The sequence below is a fragment of the Chrysochloris asiatica genome, unplaced genomic scaffold, assembly GCF_000296735.1.
Source record: "Chrysochloris asiatica unplaced genomic scaffold, ChrAsi1.0 scaffold00034, whole genome shotgun sequence".
Taxonomy (NCBI): domain Eukaryota; kingdom Metazoa; phylum Chordata; class Mammalia; order Afrosoricida; family Chrysochloridae; genus Chrysochloris; species Chrysochloris asiatica.
In genome coordinates this window covers 19509623-19525188 of record NW_006408552.1, presented here as the reverse complement: position 1 = coordinate 19525188, position 15566 = coordinate 19509623, and the positions used below count along the sequence as shown (strand labels likewise).

The window sequence follows — 15566 nt, the reverse complement described above, 5'->3', positions numbered from 1 at the left end:
CATTTTTCTATAACCATGCTGTCCTCGGCCCCAGCACGTGCTTTACTTTACACCGTGTAGTACCTTGGGGTCAGGTGGGCATGCAACTGTTGTGACCAGACTTGAGTCTGCATCTGTGTGAGTGAGGCCTCATAGTGTCTGTCTGTCAGTGTGGTTCTCTCACCAGCAGTTGGACTTGGGTGAAGAAGCCCTCTCTCTCTTGTGATGACTGTTGGTGACTTAATCCTGTTCTTTTATTAGGATAGTAGTCTGTCGTTTTCTTACCAATTTGTAAAAGCTTAAAATATACTGCGTATTAGGGAAATTAGCTCTTTACCTGTGATACTTTGAAAGAGGAAAATAAGATTAGACTACATCTCAGTTGCAAAAAGCACTACTTACAAGATTAAGAACATTTACCTTCCCAACGGCTAACATTAGAGACCAGAATAGCAACACTACACACTGGCAGATTTTTTTCTGCAAAGCAGCAACTTGCAAGTATTTTCAGCTTTGCAGGTCAGTAATTTCTGTCACAACTTGTCTGACATAGTAGTACAGAAGCCAACTTCAACTCTTTGTGAACTAATAGATGTAGTCATGTGCTAACAATACAATAAAAACCGGTGGTGGGCCAGACCTGGCTCATGGGCTTCTGCCCCCAGACAGACACTGATGTGGACCGTTGCTTGCAAGTCCAGCACCTTAGATACTAAAGTGTCAGGCACTCTCCACCTTCAGAACTGCAGTCAGTGCAGGCCTTTGAGACCAGACCAAGAGACTGAAGAAGGAGGAATGGATGTATTTGAATATTAGTGAAGAATAAAAGATCATAGGCTGCCAGAAGAACAAATCTGTGTTGGAAGAAGTACAGCCAATATTGTCCTTAGAAGCCAGGATGGTGAGGCTTTGTCTCACATACTTCAGACATGTTATCAGTAGGGACGGGTCCTTGAAGAAGCACATCCTGCTTGGTCATTGAAAAAGGAAGACTCCCCAAGAGATGGGTTGACACAGTAGCTACAACAACAGGTTCATAACAGTTGTGAGGATGGCGTGACACCAAGCGGTACGTACTTCTATTGTGCGTAGATCACTTAAGGCCCCCACACCAACAGCATAGGAGATTGCCGTCACTGTAGGATATCAGCGATTTCATAGGGAATAACCTGACAAATATGAAATAGCCATATGCAAAGTACCAACCTGTAAAACCTGTATAAACATTGGAGATCTGCCTAGGTAAAGCTGAAGAGAGAAGTGAGGCTGGGGTGTGGGGAGACAGGAGAGGAAGAACACTGAGCCACTGACCTGGGCTCAGCGCTAGCTCTGAAAGGACCGGGTGGCAAATGGCTGTAGGCCAAACTCAACTACTCAGACTATAAATATAAGTAAGTGTGGTCTGTTGTTAGGTGCTATTGAGTCGGCACCAACTCATAGTGACCCTATGCACAGCAGAACGAAACACTGCCCGATCCTGGGCCAACCTCACTACTGTTGCCACGCTTGAGTCCATGGATGCCGCCACTTGGCCAATCCATCTCGTTGGGGGTCTTCCTCTTTTTCTCTGACCCTCCACCTTACCAAACAGGATATCCTTCTCCAGCAACTGGTCCCTCCTGACAATATGTCCAAAGTATGAGAGACAAAGTTTGACCATCCTGACCTCCAAGGAGTACTCTGGCAGCACCTTTTCCAACACGGATCTATTGGTTCTTTTGGCAGTCCATGGCACTTTCAATATTCTCCTCCAACATCACAATTCAAAGGCATCAATTCTACGATCTTCCTTATTCACTGTCCAGCTTTTGCATGCATAAGAGTTTATTGAAAATACCATGGCTTGGGTCAGGCACACCTTAGTCCTCAAGCTGACATCTTTGCTCTTCAACACTTTTAAAAGTTCTTGTGCAGCAGATTTGCCTAATGTAATACGTCGTTTGATCTCTTGACTGCTGCTTCCTTGAGTGTTGATAGTTGATCCAAGAAGAATGAAGTCCTTGACAACTTCAATCTTTTCTCCATTGATAAGAATGTTGTTTATTGGTCCAGTGGTGAGGATTTTTGTTTTCTTTACATTGAGATGTAATCCATACTGAAGGCTGTGCTCTTTGATCTTCATCAGTAAATGTTTTAAGTCCTCTTCACTTTCAGCAAGCAAAGTTGTACCATCTGCATATTGCAGGTTATTAATGAGTCTTCTTCCAATCCTGATGCCATGTTTTTTTTCATGTAACCCAGCTTCTCGTATTATTTGCTCAGCATACAGGTTGAATAAGTATGGTGAAAGAATACAACCTTGTCGCACACCTTTCTTAATCTTAAACCATTCCGTGTTCCCATGTTCTGTTCAAACAACTGCCTCTTCTTGGCCCAGGTACAGATTCCTCATGAACTCAATTAAGTGTTCTGGTGGAATATTCATACTTCGCAATGTTGTCCATAGCTTGTCATGATCCACACAATCGAAAGCCTTTGCCTAGTCAATAAAGCACAGGTAAACATCTTTCTGATATTCTCTGCTTTCAGCCAAGATCCATCGGACATCAGCAATGATATCCCTTATTCCACGGCCTCTTCAGAATCCTGCTTGAACCTCTGGAAGTTCTCTGTCAATGTATGCTTGCAGCCGTTTCTGTATTATCTTTAAGTAACACTTTACTCATGGTATATCAAAGATACTGTCCGATATCCACATTCCATTGGGTCACCTCTCTTTGGAATGGACACAAATACGGATCTCTTCAAATCAGTCGGCCAGATAGTTGTCTTCCAAATTTCTTGGCAGAGATAAGTGAGTGCCTCCTGTGCCGCCTCACTTTCTAGAAAGATTTCAATTTTCCATCAATTCCTGGTGCCTTGTTCTTTGCCAATTCCTTCAATGCACCTTGGACTTCCTTCTTCAGTATCATTGGCTCTTGATCATATATATGGTGGACAGGTTTCAGATGAGCTACCAGATGAAGACAGACTAGGAAGAAGGAGTGATGAACTACTTCAGAATATTTAGTCACTGAAAACCTTATGAATAGCAGAGAAACACTGTCAGATACAGTGTGGGAAAATGGGCCCCTCAGGTTAGAAGACACTCAAAATGCTACTGGGGAAGAGCTGCAAAGTAGAGTTGACTGTGATGACGTGAATGGAGTAAAGCCTGTGAGACCTTCATTTGCTGATGGGGCACAACTCAAAATGAAGAGAAACAGCTGTAAACATCCACTGAAAATCGGAACATGGAATGTACGAAGTATGAATCTGGGAAAGTTGGAAGTTGTCAAAAATGAAATGGAATGCATAAACATCAATATCTTAGGCATTAGTGAGCTGAAATGGACTGATATTGGCCATTTTGAATCTGACAACCACATGGTTTACTATGCCAGGAATGACAAATTGAAGAGGAATAGTGTTGCATTTATTGTCAAAAAGAACATATCCAGATCAGTCATGAGGTACAATGCTGTCTGTGATAGGATAATATCCATGAGCCTACAGGGAAGCCCAGTTAATACCACTATTATTCAAATTTGCGCAACCACTAAAGCCAGTGAGGATGAAATAAAAGAACTCTACCAACTTCTTCAATCTGAAATTGATCAAACATGCAATCAAGATGTATTGCTCATTACTGGTGATTGGAATGTAAACAGGAAGGATTAGTAGTTGGAAAATATGGCCCTGGTGATAGAAAAGATGCTGGAGATCGCATGATAGAATTCTGCAAAATCAATGAATTGTTCATTTCAAATACCTTCTTTAGACAACATAAGAGACAACTATACACATGGACCTCATCAGATGGAATGCATAGAAATCAAATTAACTACATCTGCGGAAAGAGAAGATGGAAAAGCTCCATATCATCAGTGAAAACAAGGCCAGGGCAGACTGTGGAACAGACCACCAATTACTCATATGCAAATTCAAACTAAAGCTGAAGAAAATGAAAATAAGTCCACGAGAGCCAAAATATTAACTTGAATATATCCCACATGAATTTAGAGATCATCTGAAGAACAGATTTGATACATTAAACACTAAAGACCAAAGACCAGAAGAGTTGTGGAATGACATCAACATCATACATGAAGAGAGCAAAAAGTCATTAAGAAGACAAGAAAGAAGGAAAAGGTCAAAATGGATGTCAGAAGAGACACTGAAACTTGCTCTCAGTGTAGAGATGCTAAAGCACATGGAAGAAATGAGGAGGTCCAAGAGCTGAACAGAAAATTTCAAAGATCAGTTTGAGAAGATAAAGCCAAATATTGCAACAAAATGTGCAAAGATCTGGAATCAGAAAACCAAAAAGGAAGAACACGCTCAGCATTTCTCAAGCTGGGGGAACTGAGGAAAAAATTCAAACCTCGACTTTCGTTATTGAAAGATTCTCTGGACAAATTATCGAATGATGCAGAAAGCATCAAGAGAAGATGGAAGGAATACACAGTCATTTTACCAAAAGGAAATGGTTAATGTTCAACCGTTTCAAGAGATAGCATATGATCAAGTGTGGCCTAAGTGCCAATAAAACTATAAATACTGATAGCTGCATTTCACATAATGTTTATGTCAAATCCAATATTCCTTTGGATTTCTTTTCAACTAATTAATTTTTTAAAATGTGAAAACCACTCTGATTGCGGGTTGTACAAAATGAATTTGCCTCCCTACACCATGCCTCAGAAACCCCATATAGGACACATAAATTAGCCCTCACAACTACCATCAGAGAAAGATTGGCCCATCCAACAGATGAGGAAATTGAGGCTTGAAAAGGGGAGCAATTTGTTCCAAGTCATAAGCTGGGAGTGAGGGACAGCTGAGTTTTAAGTGCAGTTCACCCACTTTTACAAGTGTGACCTTGGTAAATTCTTTGAGCCTCAATTTTCTCATTGGTCAAATGAGGTTAGTTAGTGCAAGAAAGAATGCATACCTAGTACCTTGCATTCCAGCGGTGGCTACTCATGTTTAGTTTTCCTTGGGACTTAGCAGGATGTGCTAGTGGGTGTCCCTAGAGGAGGATGTAGCCAGGAGCAGATAACAAAGGAGCCAGGGAGCTTAGAGGCAGCAGAAGGAGGCAGAGTTGAATCCCCTGAATTTGGCATTTAGTAGGAGGCCTCGAGACGGTGTGGTGTTGTAGGATAAGCACTGAATTGCTCGCCTCAAGGTTGACGGTTCAAACCCACTAGCCTTTCCTTGGAAGCCCTACATAGGCTGAGTCGGAACTGACTTGATGGAACTTAACAAGCAGGAGGCTATGTGCTGGCTAGGAGTCACACTGTCTGGTCTCTCAGTCTTCACCCCTTTCCCAAAGTCTCACCAATCACCCCTGGGCCAGTGTCCTCAGTGGGGAAGCAGCAGTGGCTTTGGTAGAATTGCCCTAAGAAGGAACCAGAACCGTTCGAGTACCCCTAACACTCAGCCACCAAGTGTGTGTCTACCTGGATCCCAGACCACTTCACTCACCCACAGGGCAGCTAGAGGCAGTTCCAAGCGAGCTGAGATCTCAATGGGCAGCAGACACATGAGACCACCTTCTCAGTACATTTGGTGGGTGGGTCCCTGATGAGTCCCTGATGTGTCACTAGGGTTGGTGTCCCTCCTTCCCATGTACCTGCCATACAAGACTATACAGAATCCTTAGAAATGTTCATTATTCGTTTTAATCATAGAATATGCTTTAATTGCTTTAATAGTTCTTAAACAATATGAATGCTACAAAAACTGATAAAATATTTCCACATTGAACTTCATTATTAGTCACAACTTTAACAGAAGCCTTTTCCGAATTTTCTTCTTTTCCTTTAATGACAACCTCATTCTCCAAAGTTATTGTTGTTGTTATGTGCCGATGAATCGATTCCGACCCATAGCAACTCTGTATAGGGGCTTCGAGTAACAGCTGGTAAGTTTGAACCTTGCGGTTCAAACCAACTTTGCAATCCAACACAGTAACTTGCAGCGCCACACCAAAACGCCAAATCCATTGATACTGTTGTTGTTAAGTGCCCGACCCATAGCGACCCGAGGAGCAGCTGATGAGCTTGAACCGCCGACCTTGCAGTTCAAACAGCTTCGCAGTCTGGCGCATTAACCCACAGCGCCACAGATGTGGGTTCATAAATTCTACATACCACGACGTTGTTGCTAAGTGTCATGGAGTCAGTTCTGACTGTAGGCTAAGCACTGGACCCAAAGGCCATTTGAACCACAAGGTCCGTATTTCAAACTCACCAGCCATTCCTCGGAAACTCTATGCAGGGTCACTATGAGTCGGAACCAGCTCCACAGCACCTAACAACATGAATGTGAAAAACCCAAAAACGACATTCCAAGGTTCTGGGGCCAGACTAAGGAGCCCTCCCTTTAGTATCTGGTTTCCCGACCCCTTCAGAGTCAAAAAGTGACCCAAAGGGGCCTTCAAATCAAACTCCTTTTCAACTTCTCTGACACAAGCCCAGCCTTATTTCTGTTGCCTTGTCGTACACGTTCAATTTTAGATACAATATACAGGAGGTGACCGACCCTTCAGGGCTCCAAGGGGTAAGCGTAACGTGAATATTTGTGTTTGTCCCGAAACAACGGTCAAGTAAAGACATATCCCGTCATCATTCAGAATTTGGCACTGCCTGGTAGGAGGGGACATGCGGGGCAGAGGCGAAAGTCTCTGACAGAGCAGTGGGAGACAGAGCCAAAGCCTCTAAAGCTATTAGGCAACGTGCCCCAAGATCTCCGCCCCGCGCCGCAGGGCGCATCCCAATCCGCCCAGGGCCTGTTTCCCCGCCCACTGCGTTCGCGATTGTGGCGTGAGCACTCCATCCCTCCCCTTGGCTAGGCGTTGCCGGCTGCGCCCCTCCCGCGGTCACATGGGCGGTCCGGTCACGTGGACAACGTGGTCACGTGCCCTCACGCGCTCGGCCGGCCACCGTAGCGGCGTCGCGCGGACGGAAGCCGGGAGGGCCCGCGGTCGCGCCGCCTCAACTCAGCGCCTGCTCGGAGCGCCGGCCCGATGGCGGCGGCGATGCCCGAGCAGGAGGGCGCCCGCAACGGCGCCCGCAATCGTGGTGGCGTCCAACGCGTGGAGGGCAAACTACGCGCCAGCGTGGAGAAGGGCGACTACTACGAGGCCCACCAGATGTACCGGACCCTCTTTTTCAGGTACCGGGCCCCGCCGGGCTTTCCGCCTCGGCCGCTCGCGAGGGCCCGCCCCGCGCATTTCCATTGGCAGTGTCCCATATCCCCCGCTCTCCCATTGGCCCGCGCCGCTGCCCGTCCCCGGGGCAAGCTGGGTGAGTGGCCGGGGGCCACCAGCCGAGTGGTCGGGCTCGGGGTTCCAGCGCTGGGCCTCATGCTCAGCCTCGTCCTCGCAGCAGGCCCCCAAGTCGTACACCCACTGCAGGCCACGGTCAGCTGTTCCACAAAACCCAGGGGTCCCGCCACACCTGCGCAGCCCAAGTGGGGCCGCCGCCACGTGACGCCCAGACACCGGCCACCTGTTGGCATTGGACCCGGGCGCATGGTCGCTTTGGGCCGCCACCCACCCTGCTACCGTTCTAAGTCGTTCTCAGTGTCTTAAGACGTTCTCGTGAATTATACCTGAATCTAAGGAGCTCTGGTAGCGTAGTGGTTATGAATCTGGCTGTGAACCGCAAGGTCAGCAGTTTGAAACTACCAGCTGCTCCGCGAGAGAAAGATGAGGCTTTCTGCTCCCGTAAAGATTTACAGCCTCGGAAACCCGGTTCAGGGTCGCTATGGGTCGGAACCAACTCGACGGCACTGAACAACAACAACAACTACTTGTGGTCCCCTGGATGGTGACACAAACTGTTCACACTTTCTGACTCGCCAAAAGGATGATGGTTCCAACCCACACTGAGATGCCGCGGAAGAAAGACCTGGTGATGTTCCCTTATAAGTCCCAGCCTTGAAAACCGTAAGGAGCCCAGCTCTGGACCTGAGTCGGAGTGGATGGGCCGTCATCAGACAGCAGCCTCAAACGATGGTTCCTTTATGGATGTGGTCGTCATCTGGAACTTGGGGGTGCTTAGAGATAGTTGAATAGCATTCATCCTGTTGTGTGCGCTCTTAATGTAATTCTCAGTGAGTCGGTGTCATATTTAAGGGCAGCCAGATCTGGACATGTTGTTAGGAGGGACCAGTCCCTCAACACGGACATGGTGCTTGGTAAGTGGAAGGTCGGTGAAAAAGAGAAAGACCAGATGGACTGAAGAGTGGCTGGAGCACTGGTGTCAAACATAGCAACAATTGTGAGGATGGCGCAGGACTGGGCAGTGTTTCGTCCTGGTATGCATAGAGTCGTCTCTGTGAGTCAGAACAGGGTCGCTGTGAGTCAGAACTCACTGAGTCAGAACAGACTCAGTGACACCTCACAGTAGGTCTAGTGATCACACATCTAAGCTCAGGTTTTTGTATTTCCTAGGCGAGGGTATTGGGAGAGCTCAGTGGTGGTCCCGGGTTTAGGTTTAAGGGCAGTCTCCCATGCCTCTCTGACCTGGTACTGTTTCCTGAGATGGTCATACAGGCAGGTGAGCCACTGGGTTATTACAGGGAAGGATACGACATAATGCAGACGAAATATCTGGAATTACCAGTCCCCAAGCCAGTCACACAATGGATGGTACATCATTAATTACAACTCTTTATTTGTGCTGTGAAAAGGCACAGTGTGTTGACCAGCTGTCCTCTGTCCTGGCCGGTGTTACTGCTCTGGAGTGTTTCTTTATTTGTAGGGGTTCCTCGTGGTGGTCTCACAGATCCCCCTGGCAGAAATAGGGTCTGAGTGTAGGTGGCCGTTTGGATCCCTGACTAATCTCGTTGTTGTTGTTGTTATTGTTGTTATGTGCTGTGGAGTCGGTTCCAACTCATAGTGACCCTGGACAGGGCTTCTGAGAGCAGAACCTTTCATTCTTTACAGGAGCAGAAAGCCTCATTTTTCTCCCATGAAACAGCTGGTATTTTTGTACTACTGACCCTGAGGTTAGCAGCCCAATTCATAATCTCACAGGAAAACATTAATCCTGGTTCTGAGCTTTATTGATCGAAAGTTCCCCAAAGTTTGGATTTATTGATCTTTACTCAGAAACCAAATCTACTGTTGTCCGGGTAATTCCAACTCTTAGTGACCTTGTATGATGAGGTAGAACTGCCCCATAGGGTTTCCAAGGCTGTAAATTTTACAGAAGCAGGCAGCCCCGTCTTTCTTCCACAGAGCAGCTGTTGGGTTTGAACTGCCAGTCTTTCCAGTCAGCAGCCTGATGCCCATCAGCGTGCCCCCAGAGCTCCTTGATTGACTCTGAGCACACCGTAAATCCGGTACAGGTAGCTGAGCTGCAAAATGCCTTTCTCATTTGGTGGAAACCAGCCCTCAGGCTTGTACGTAGTGAGTGACAGGTGTTTGGTCCTAGCTGAGCTTCACGTTCACAACTTCCACGTGACAGGGCTGTGACAAATCACTCTTGAATCTCACTGCTCTCCAGTCAGCTCTGCCCGGGGCCACTTTAGCTCCAACAGAACAGAATACCACCCAGCCACCAGTATGTCTGAGCTGTCTATCTTGTCCACTTCATCCAACACAGTGATGAGTCCCTCCTAGCCACAAGTCCAAAGGATAGGCTGGGGGTGGCCTAGCCAGCATAGCTTCTTGGGATTTGCCCTGAGGCCACTCTTCTCAGGTCCACCCCAGTTTGACAGCAGACCCGCCGTCACAGCCGCCATTGGCATTGTGCTGTGTCTTTGCTGTAAGTGGGGTGTTGCTGAGTTCAAAAGGAGACAATAGAAGCCACCCTCTGTGATGTTTGGCTACATCTGCCTCCACCCCAGGATGTGCTTGGAGCTGTGTGGGTTGAAACTGAAACCCAACCTTTTGAGTAGATTCTAGCTCACCATGTAGGACAGAGGAGAACTGCCCCATGGGGTTTCCAAGGTTGTCACCTTTCTCCCAAGGAGCAGCTGGTGGGCTTGAACTGCTGAACTCCAGGGGTCGCCCTGGAGATAAGCACTCACGATTCCCTGACTATGGTTGTAGCATCACATGTGCCAAGCACCTGGAGCTGGTGTGCCAGGCTTGTCACGCATCAGGCATCAGGACGTAAGCCCAAGAGTGTGTATGTGTGTGCATATGTGAGGACAACCCAAGTGACCAGTGTCAGGAGTGGCCGTGAGGACTGGCGAGACTGCAGGACAACGAGGTGGCTGTCTGCCACCTCGTCCTACTCCAGCCTGTACTTGATCTTCATCCCTAACTTAGGGTCATTATGTCTCCTGTACATCTTGTGCTTAGCGGTTTTGTCACTCAGCTGTTTCAGACTTGGTCATGAAATACTGGCTAGAATACCTACGTTGGTCATGGTACTATCTCTTCTAATCATTAATCTGAACATACAGCCACTGAGAGTCAGAACTCCACCTGGCGTCTCGTGTTCTGGGATCTGGTGGTCAGGAGTGAACACAGTATATGGCGGCATTCGTAATCGGTCCCAGCCTGCCCGCCATCCTCACAGTAGTCCCTGCTCCGGTGGACCCCAGTGCACCTGCTGTATCTGCCTCAGCCACCCTCCTGGCTCTCCTCATGGGATGTGAGTCTGCCGCCACTGGAGGAACAGCGGGGCCCTGTCTCCCCTGCTCCTTCTGCTGGAGTCAGGGGCTCTGGTCCTCCCGCCTATAAAGCCCACAGACCTGCCATGTGGCATCAGGGACCACAGTGGTCAAGTACTCTGCACTCTCCCCACCGTCTGGGGACTGGACTTGAGGTCCTGTCATGGAGCCTGTCACCCAGGAGCCCCTGCCTAGTGAAATGCTCGGGACAGGTTTTCTCTTCTATCAGCCCCCATAGCTCGGGTGTAGCTTTAATAAAGGCTTAGGCTTGCTCCTCCACGTCCTATGTGTACAGAGGGACACTCGTAGGTTATTGAGAACGTTCTCTGTCACGTAGCCTTCTAAGCCATGTTTTTTACCATATGTGTGGGGTGTCACGTGCAGTCAGCTTGGCTCACCAGCCTCTCTCTGCCACAGGTACATGTCACAGGGCAAGCACACGGAAGCCCGCGAGCTGATGTATTCAGGGGCGCTGCTCTTCTTCAGCCATGGACAGGTAAGTAGGACTCTGTCCCCATTCATGCCTAACTGTGCTGGAGACGCCCATTCAACAGAGCTGCTCCATGCTCCCCTGGGACAGCCTCGCTCATGCCGTTGTGGGGGCTGCATGTGCCTTTCCCTTGACCCTCTGTAGAAGTGGTGGCGCAGGTGACTTCACAGCAGGGACGAGGACTATGTGGTTTGGTGCCCGAGGTGGAGCTCTTACAGGCCTCCTCTGTAAGCTCTTTCCCAGCTCCAGCCCCAGCCGTCCCTCCCATAGCACTGTGCTGGGTCCACAGAGCAAGCTCACAGTGCAGGCCTCAGACAGGACAGCCTCTCACACTCGGCCACAGGGCCCTGCTGTTGGGCCCGTGGGTCTCAAACCTGTCTCCCAGTTCCTGCTGTCTCACCTCATTGTCACCCTGGCTGTTACACACCTGTCTCCCACTGTCTTCCATGTTATAGCTCCTCTCTGTCTCCTGGGACTAAGGGTTTCTCAGCCCAGGGACCCCAGGTCCCAAAGACAGGCTCTGCCCCTGCCTCTTCTTTCCTGGTGGTGGTGAGACCCGCTTTTCCGCCTCTGATTGAGGTGACTCATTTTAACTTCACAGGGCTCCAGTCACCTTGTTTGTATTATTGAAAACGGTCCAATCCTATTGTCAGACCACATGCACCTCATTTGCATGGTCCCATCCCCTTATTTGGTGGGTGTTATGTGCTGAGAACGTCCATGTCAGAACAGTCCTCACACCACCTTCTTCCTTGGTCATCAGGGCCCAACTCCTTTCAAAAGTTGGGGTGTTCTGGGCTGCCTCATCTTTGTGGAGGTGCACTAGCTCTGACTCTCCCCCGTTGATGTGTCTGTAGCAGAACAGCGCTGCAGACCTGTCCATGCTGGTCCTGGAGTCGCTGGAGAAGGCCGAGGTGGATGTAACCGACGACCTGCTAGGTGAGTCGGTCCACAGCCACCCTCTCCCCAGCCCGGGGGGAAGCGTGCTGTGGGCATGAGCAGTGCACGTGGCCTCCCTGAAGCTGTGAGGTGGGCTGCAACCACAGGGATGTGACTTGTTGGCTGTTCTGACCAGGGGTTATACAGCCAGGAGGACAGGAGGGGGTCCCTGCTCCTCAGAGCCTCACCAGGCAGGAGGTTGGGTGCTATGTCCCTGGACCCAGCTGGTGCGTCACTTCCTGGCTGTGTGCCATCAGGGTCTCTAGCTCCCACCCTCCACCCTTCTGCTCCGCTTCCAGCATGGTGGGCAGTGAGGTGGGAAAGGGCTTGGTCTGGGAGCCTGTGGCTGCTGCTGCAGTGGGTGCCAGGAGGGTGTGCTAAGCAGGGTGTCGGTGCACCCCGCTGTCTGGGGACACAGTTGCAGTTCTCTGTTTATGTCTCGGCTGCTGAGTTCAGACTCTGTTCTTTCAGGAAACCTGGCCAAGCTGTTTAGTTTGATGGACCCCAACTCCCCAGAGCGAGTGGCCTTTGTATCCCGAGCCCTGAAGTGGTCAGGGGGTGGATCCGGGAAGCTGGGCCACCCCAGGCTGCACCAGCTGCTGGCCCTCACCCTGTGGAAAGGTAGGCACGCAGCATTGGTTGGCTGCTGTTGGAATCTGATTGCCTTTGTGGGACAGGCTGGTGTCTCTGCGGGCTGTCCAGTGAGTCCAGTCTGTATGTGCCCTTAGCTCAGTGTCGAGCAGCCTGTCGTGTCACCATGGTGGACCTGGGACTGCACACCCTCCCAGACAAGGCTCGGTAGCTGAGTGACTCCCACCTTCTGGGTTGTTAGTTGTGCCCCGGGGGCTCTGATGAAACGTGTGGAGCCACTGTGCACATTCGAAGGGGATTACTGTTGCCCACGGGTGCCCCACGTAGAACACAACATAGGCCTGCTGTACCCACATTGTGTGCACATGGGTGTGTTGTCTCCCCCACAGAGACAGGCCTGCTGTCCCCACGCTATGTGCACACAGATGTGTCATCTCCCCAGAGACAGGCCTGCTGTCCCCACGCTATGTGCACACAGATGTGTCGTCTCCCCACAGAGACAGGCCTGCTGTCCCCACACTGTGTGCACACGGGTGTGTTGTCTCCCCCACAGAGCAGAACTATTGTGAGTCCCGGTACCACTTCCTTCACTCTGCCGATGGAGAGGGCTGTGCCAACATGCTGGTGGAGTACTCGACGACCCGCGGTTTCCGCAGCGAAGTGGACATGTTTGTGGCTCAGGCTGTGCTCCAGTAGGTACTCTGCGCTGTACCAGCTAAATCAGGGCCTGTCTGCACCCTGGCTCTGGGTCCCGGGCGTTCAGACACTGTGCTCAGCTGTCACATAGGTGGTCCAGTGTCTGCTCATTAGGTTGGCCTTCTGTCCTCTCTTACCCACAATTCCCAACCTCTCTCCCCACTTCAGCCTCCTCCCATGTGCTACCGAGGAGCAGTGCCAGCTCAGCACTGTGGCATGACATCCTGACATATGTACCCACCTTGTACCCCAGGCCTGGGCCCACCGTGCCCATCAGGCACCTCCTCCTCACTGCTCCTTTCAGACACCACCCTGAAAGGAGACGGGTGTTGAAGGAGTCACACAGTGGACATGTGTGTGGGCCTCCTGAACTGCTTCCCCAAACCCGACTCTCCACCTCTTTCCTCCTGACACACTTGTCTGAGAGTCAAGTTGTTTCCTCCCAGGAAGCCTCAACTTGGTGGGCTAGTGTGGGAATCAGATTGGCTTTGTGGAATTTGGGGCAGGACTCTGCCAGGGGTCATGCTGTCCCTTGCTAACCCCCTGAGCTGCACCAGAACTCCAAAATGAAGAGCTGTTGTTTGTGGTCCCAAACTCACGGACCGGGCCTTCTCGGCAGGCGGTTTGGGTTTTTCTGTAGACAGAGCAGGGGATTGCTCAGCTCTCTTTTTGTGGGTTTTCCTTCACATCCTGAAAAAGCATGACCTGGGGCACATCTCCATGAACTCCATCTGGAAAAGGTGCTCTGTGGGGTGGGAATGGGAGCACCCAGCCCAGTGCAGCACGGGCCCCCAGCCTCTGGGTGCTTCTGAAGCCGAACCAGCAAACAGGTGCTGGGAGGGGGCCAGTTCAGTTCCTGGTCAGGATGCGGTGCAAGTTCTTGGCCAGTCTGTTGGCAGCATGGTCACCCTGAGTGCCACCTGACCTCTCCCAGCCTAATTCCAGTGAGGGGCCTGCCAGCTAGTGAGCACCCATGGCTGGTGGCTGTAGAGAGCCGAGACCTTCTGCTCTGGGGGGCTGGGGGACGGGGAGAAGAGCCAGGTTATCCCTCCAGAGTCCCCACTTTTTAGGAAGGCTGCAGAGAAACTTGTCTCTTCCTCCAGGGTTCCCACTTACAGGAAGCTCTTATTCCAGGTTCCTCTGTTTGAAAAACAAAAGCAGTGCATCGGTGGTATTCACCACATATACACAGAAGCATCCGTCCATTGAGGGTGGGCCTCCGTTTGGACAGCCCCTGCTGAACTTCATCTGGTTCCTGCTGCTGGCTGTGGACGGGTAAGCACTGTCGTGTGGGGAGTGTGCACGTGTGTATGGCTCATTTACTTGCTATTTAGAAATAAATGTTTGGTTTCTCATTTCCTTCTATTTTAGAGGCAAACTGACTGTATTTACAGTGTTGTGTGAGCAGTATCAGCCGTCTCTCAGGAGGGATCCAATGTACAATGAGGTGAGTGCCTCAGTGGGGTGGGATCCAGCCATTTAGACTGTGGGGCATTGAGCGAGAGAGTGGGAAGGAAACCTTCCAGTCCACAGGACCCTCACGACCCAGAGGAAAAGTGGGCAAGAGGGCCCCGACCCGCTTCTGCTTCCCAGTGACTCGTGTCTTTTCTCTTGCAGTACCTCGACAGGATAGGACAGCTCTTCTTCGGCGTGCCGCCCAAGCAGACGTCTTCCTATGGAGGTTTGCTAGGTAAGCCCGGAGAACGGATGTCCAGATGCCTGACCCCCGTGGCTGGACACACAGCGTGGGGTTGGTACTGCCGAGGCTGTCTCCTGTCTGTGGGCTCGTCTGCTTGGCCTCTAGGGCCATCTCTTACCTTAGTCCCAAAATCAAGGTCAGAGTCTGTTCAAGGCTAAGCTACCTCCCAGCACCCACACAGGATGGGCACGGTCAGCAGCCCTCAGGAGCACCTGCCAGGAGCAGGCTCTGCCATGTGGACTTGCCCTTCCATAAGGGTAGGGACTAGTGTAGCTCCTTATTGGACAGTGTATGCTTCATTTTATTGTTAAAACCATTTTTTTTTTTTTAATACAAGGTTTTTATTGTGGATTGGGTGAAAGTTTACAGGGCACATCATCAGTTTTACATTCAACAAATCTCCTCCATATACCATCAGTTAACAGTATTTCTCTCTATCCACTTTAGCTTTTTTAAAAAACAAACAAACAGAAAAACCCACTCAGGCATATATAATAAATTACATCTCCAAAGGGCACATTCTGCAAGTCTGCTCCTGGCCACCAGTTCTTAGTCCTT

The 15566-nt window shown here is 50.0% G+C and overlaps 1 protein-coding gene across 1 annotated transcript in view; it reads left to right on the top strand.

The window, feature by feature from the left end:
• The first annotated feature begins 6921 nt into the window (after positions 1 to 6921).
• GET4 (golgi to ER traffic protein 4 homolog (S. cerevisiae)) overlaps positions 6922 to 15566 on the top strand; it is a 12833-nt gene continuing 4188 nt past the window's right edge. Inside the window, exons 1-8 of the mRNA XM_006859799.1 lie at positions 6922 to 7137; positions 11011 to 11089; positions 11941 to 12022; positions 12494 to 12643; positions 13167 to 13305; positions 14444 to 14584; positions 14681 to 14756; positions 14927 to 14999. Of these exons, the coding sequence (XP_006859861.1) occupies positions 6989 to 7137; positions 11011 to 11089; positions 11941 to 12022; positions 12494 to 12643; positions 13167 to 13305; positions 14444 to 14584; positions 14681 to 14756; positions 14927 to 14999 (889 nt within the window). The 5' untranslated portion in view covers positions 6922 to 6988. The remainder of the gene's footprint in view (positions 7138 to 11010; positions 11090 to 11940; positions 12023 to 12493; positions 12644 to 13166; positions 13306 to 14443; positions 14585 to 14680; positions 14757 to 14926; positions 15000 to 15566) is intronic.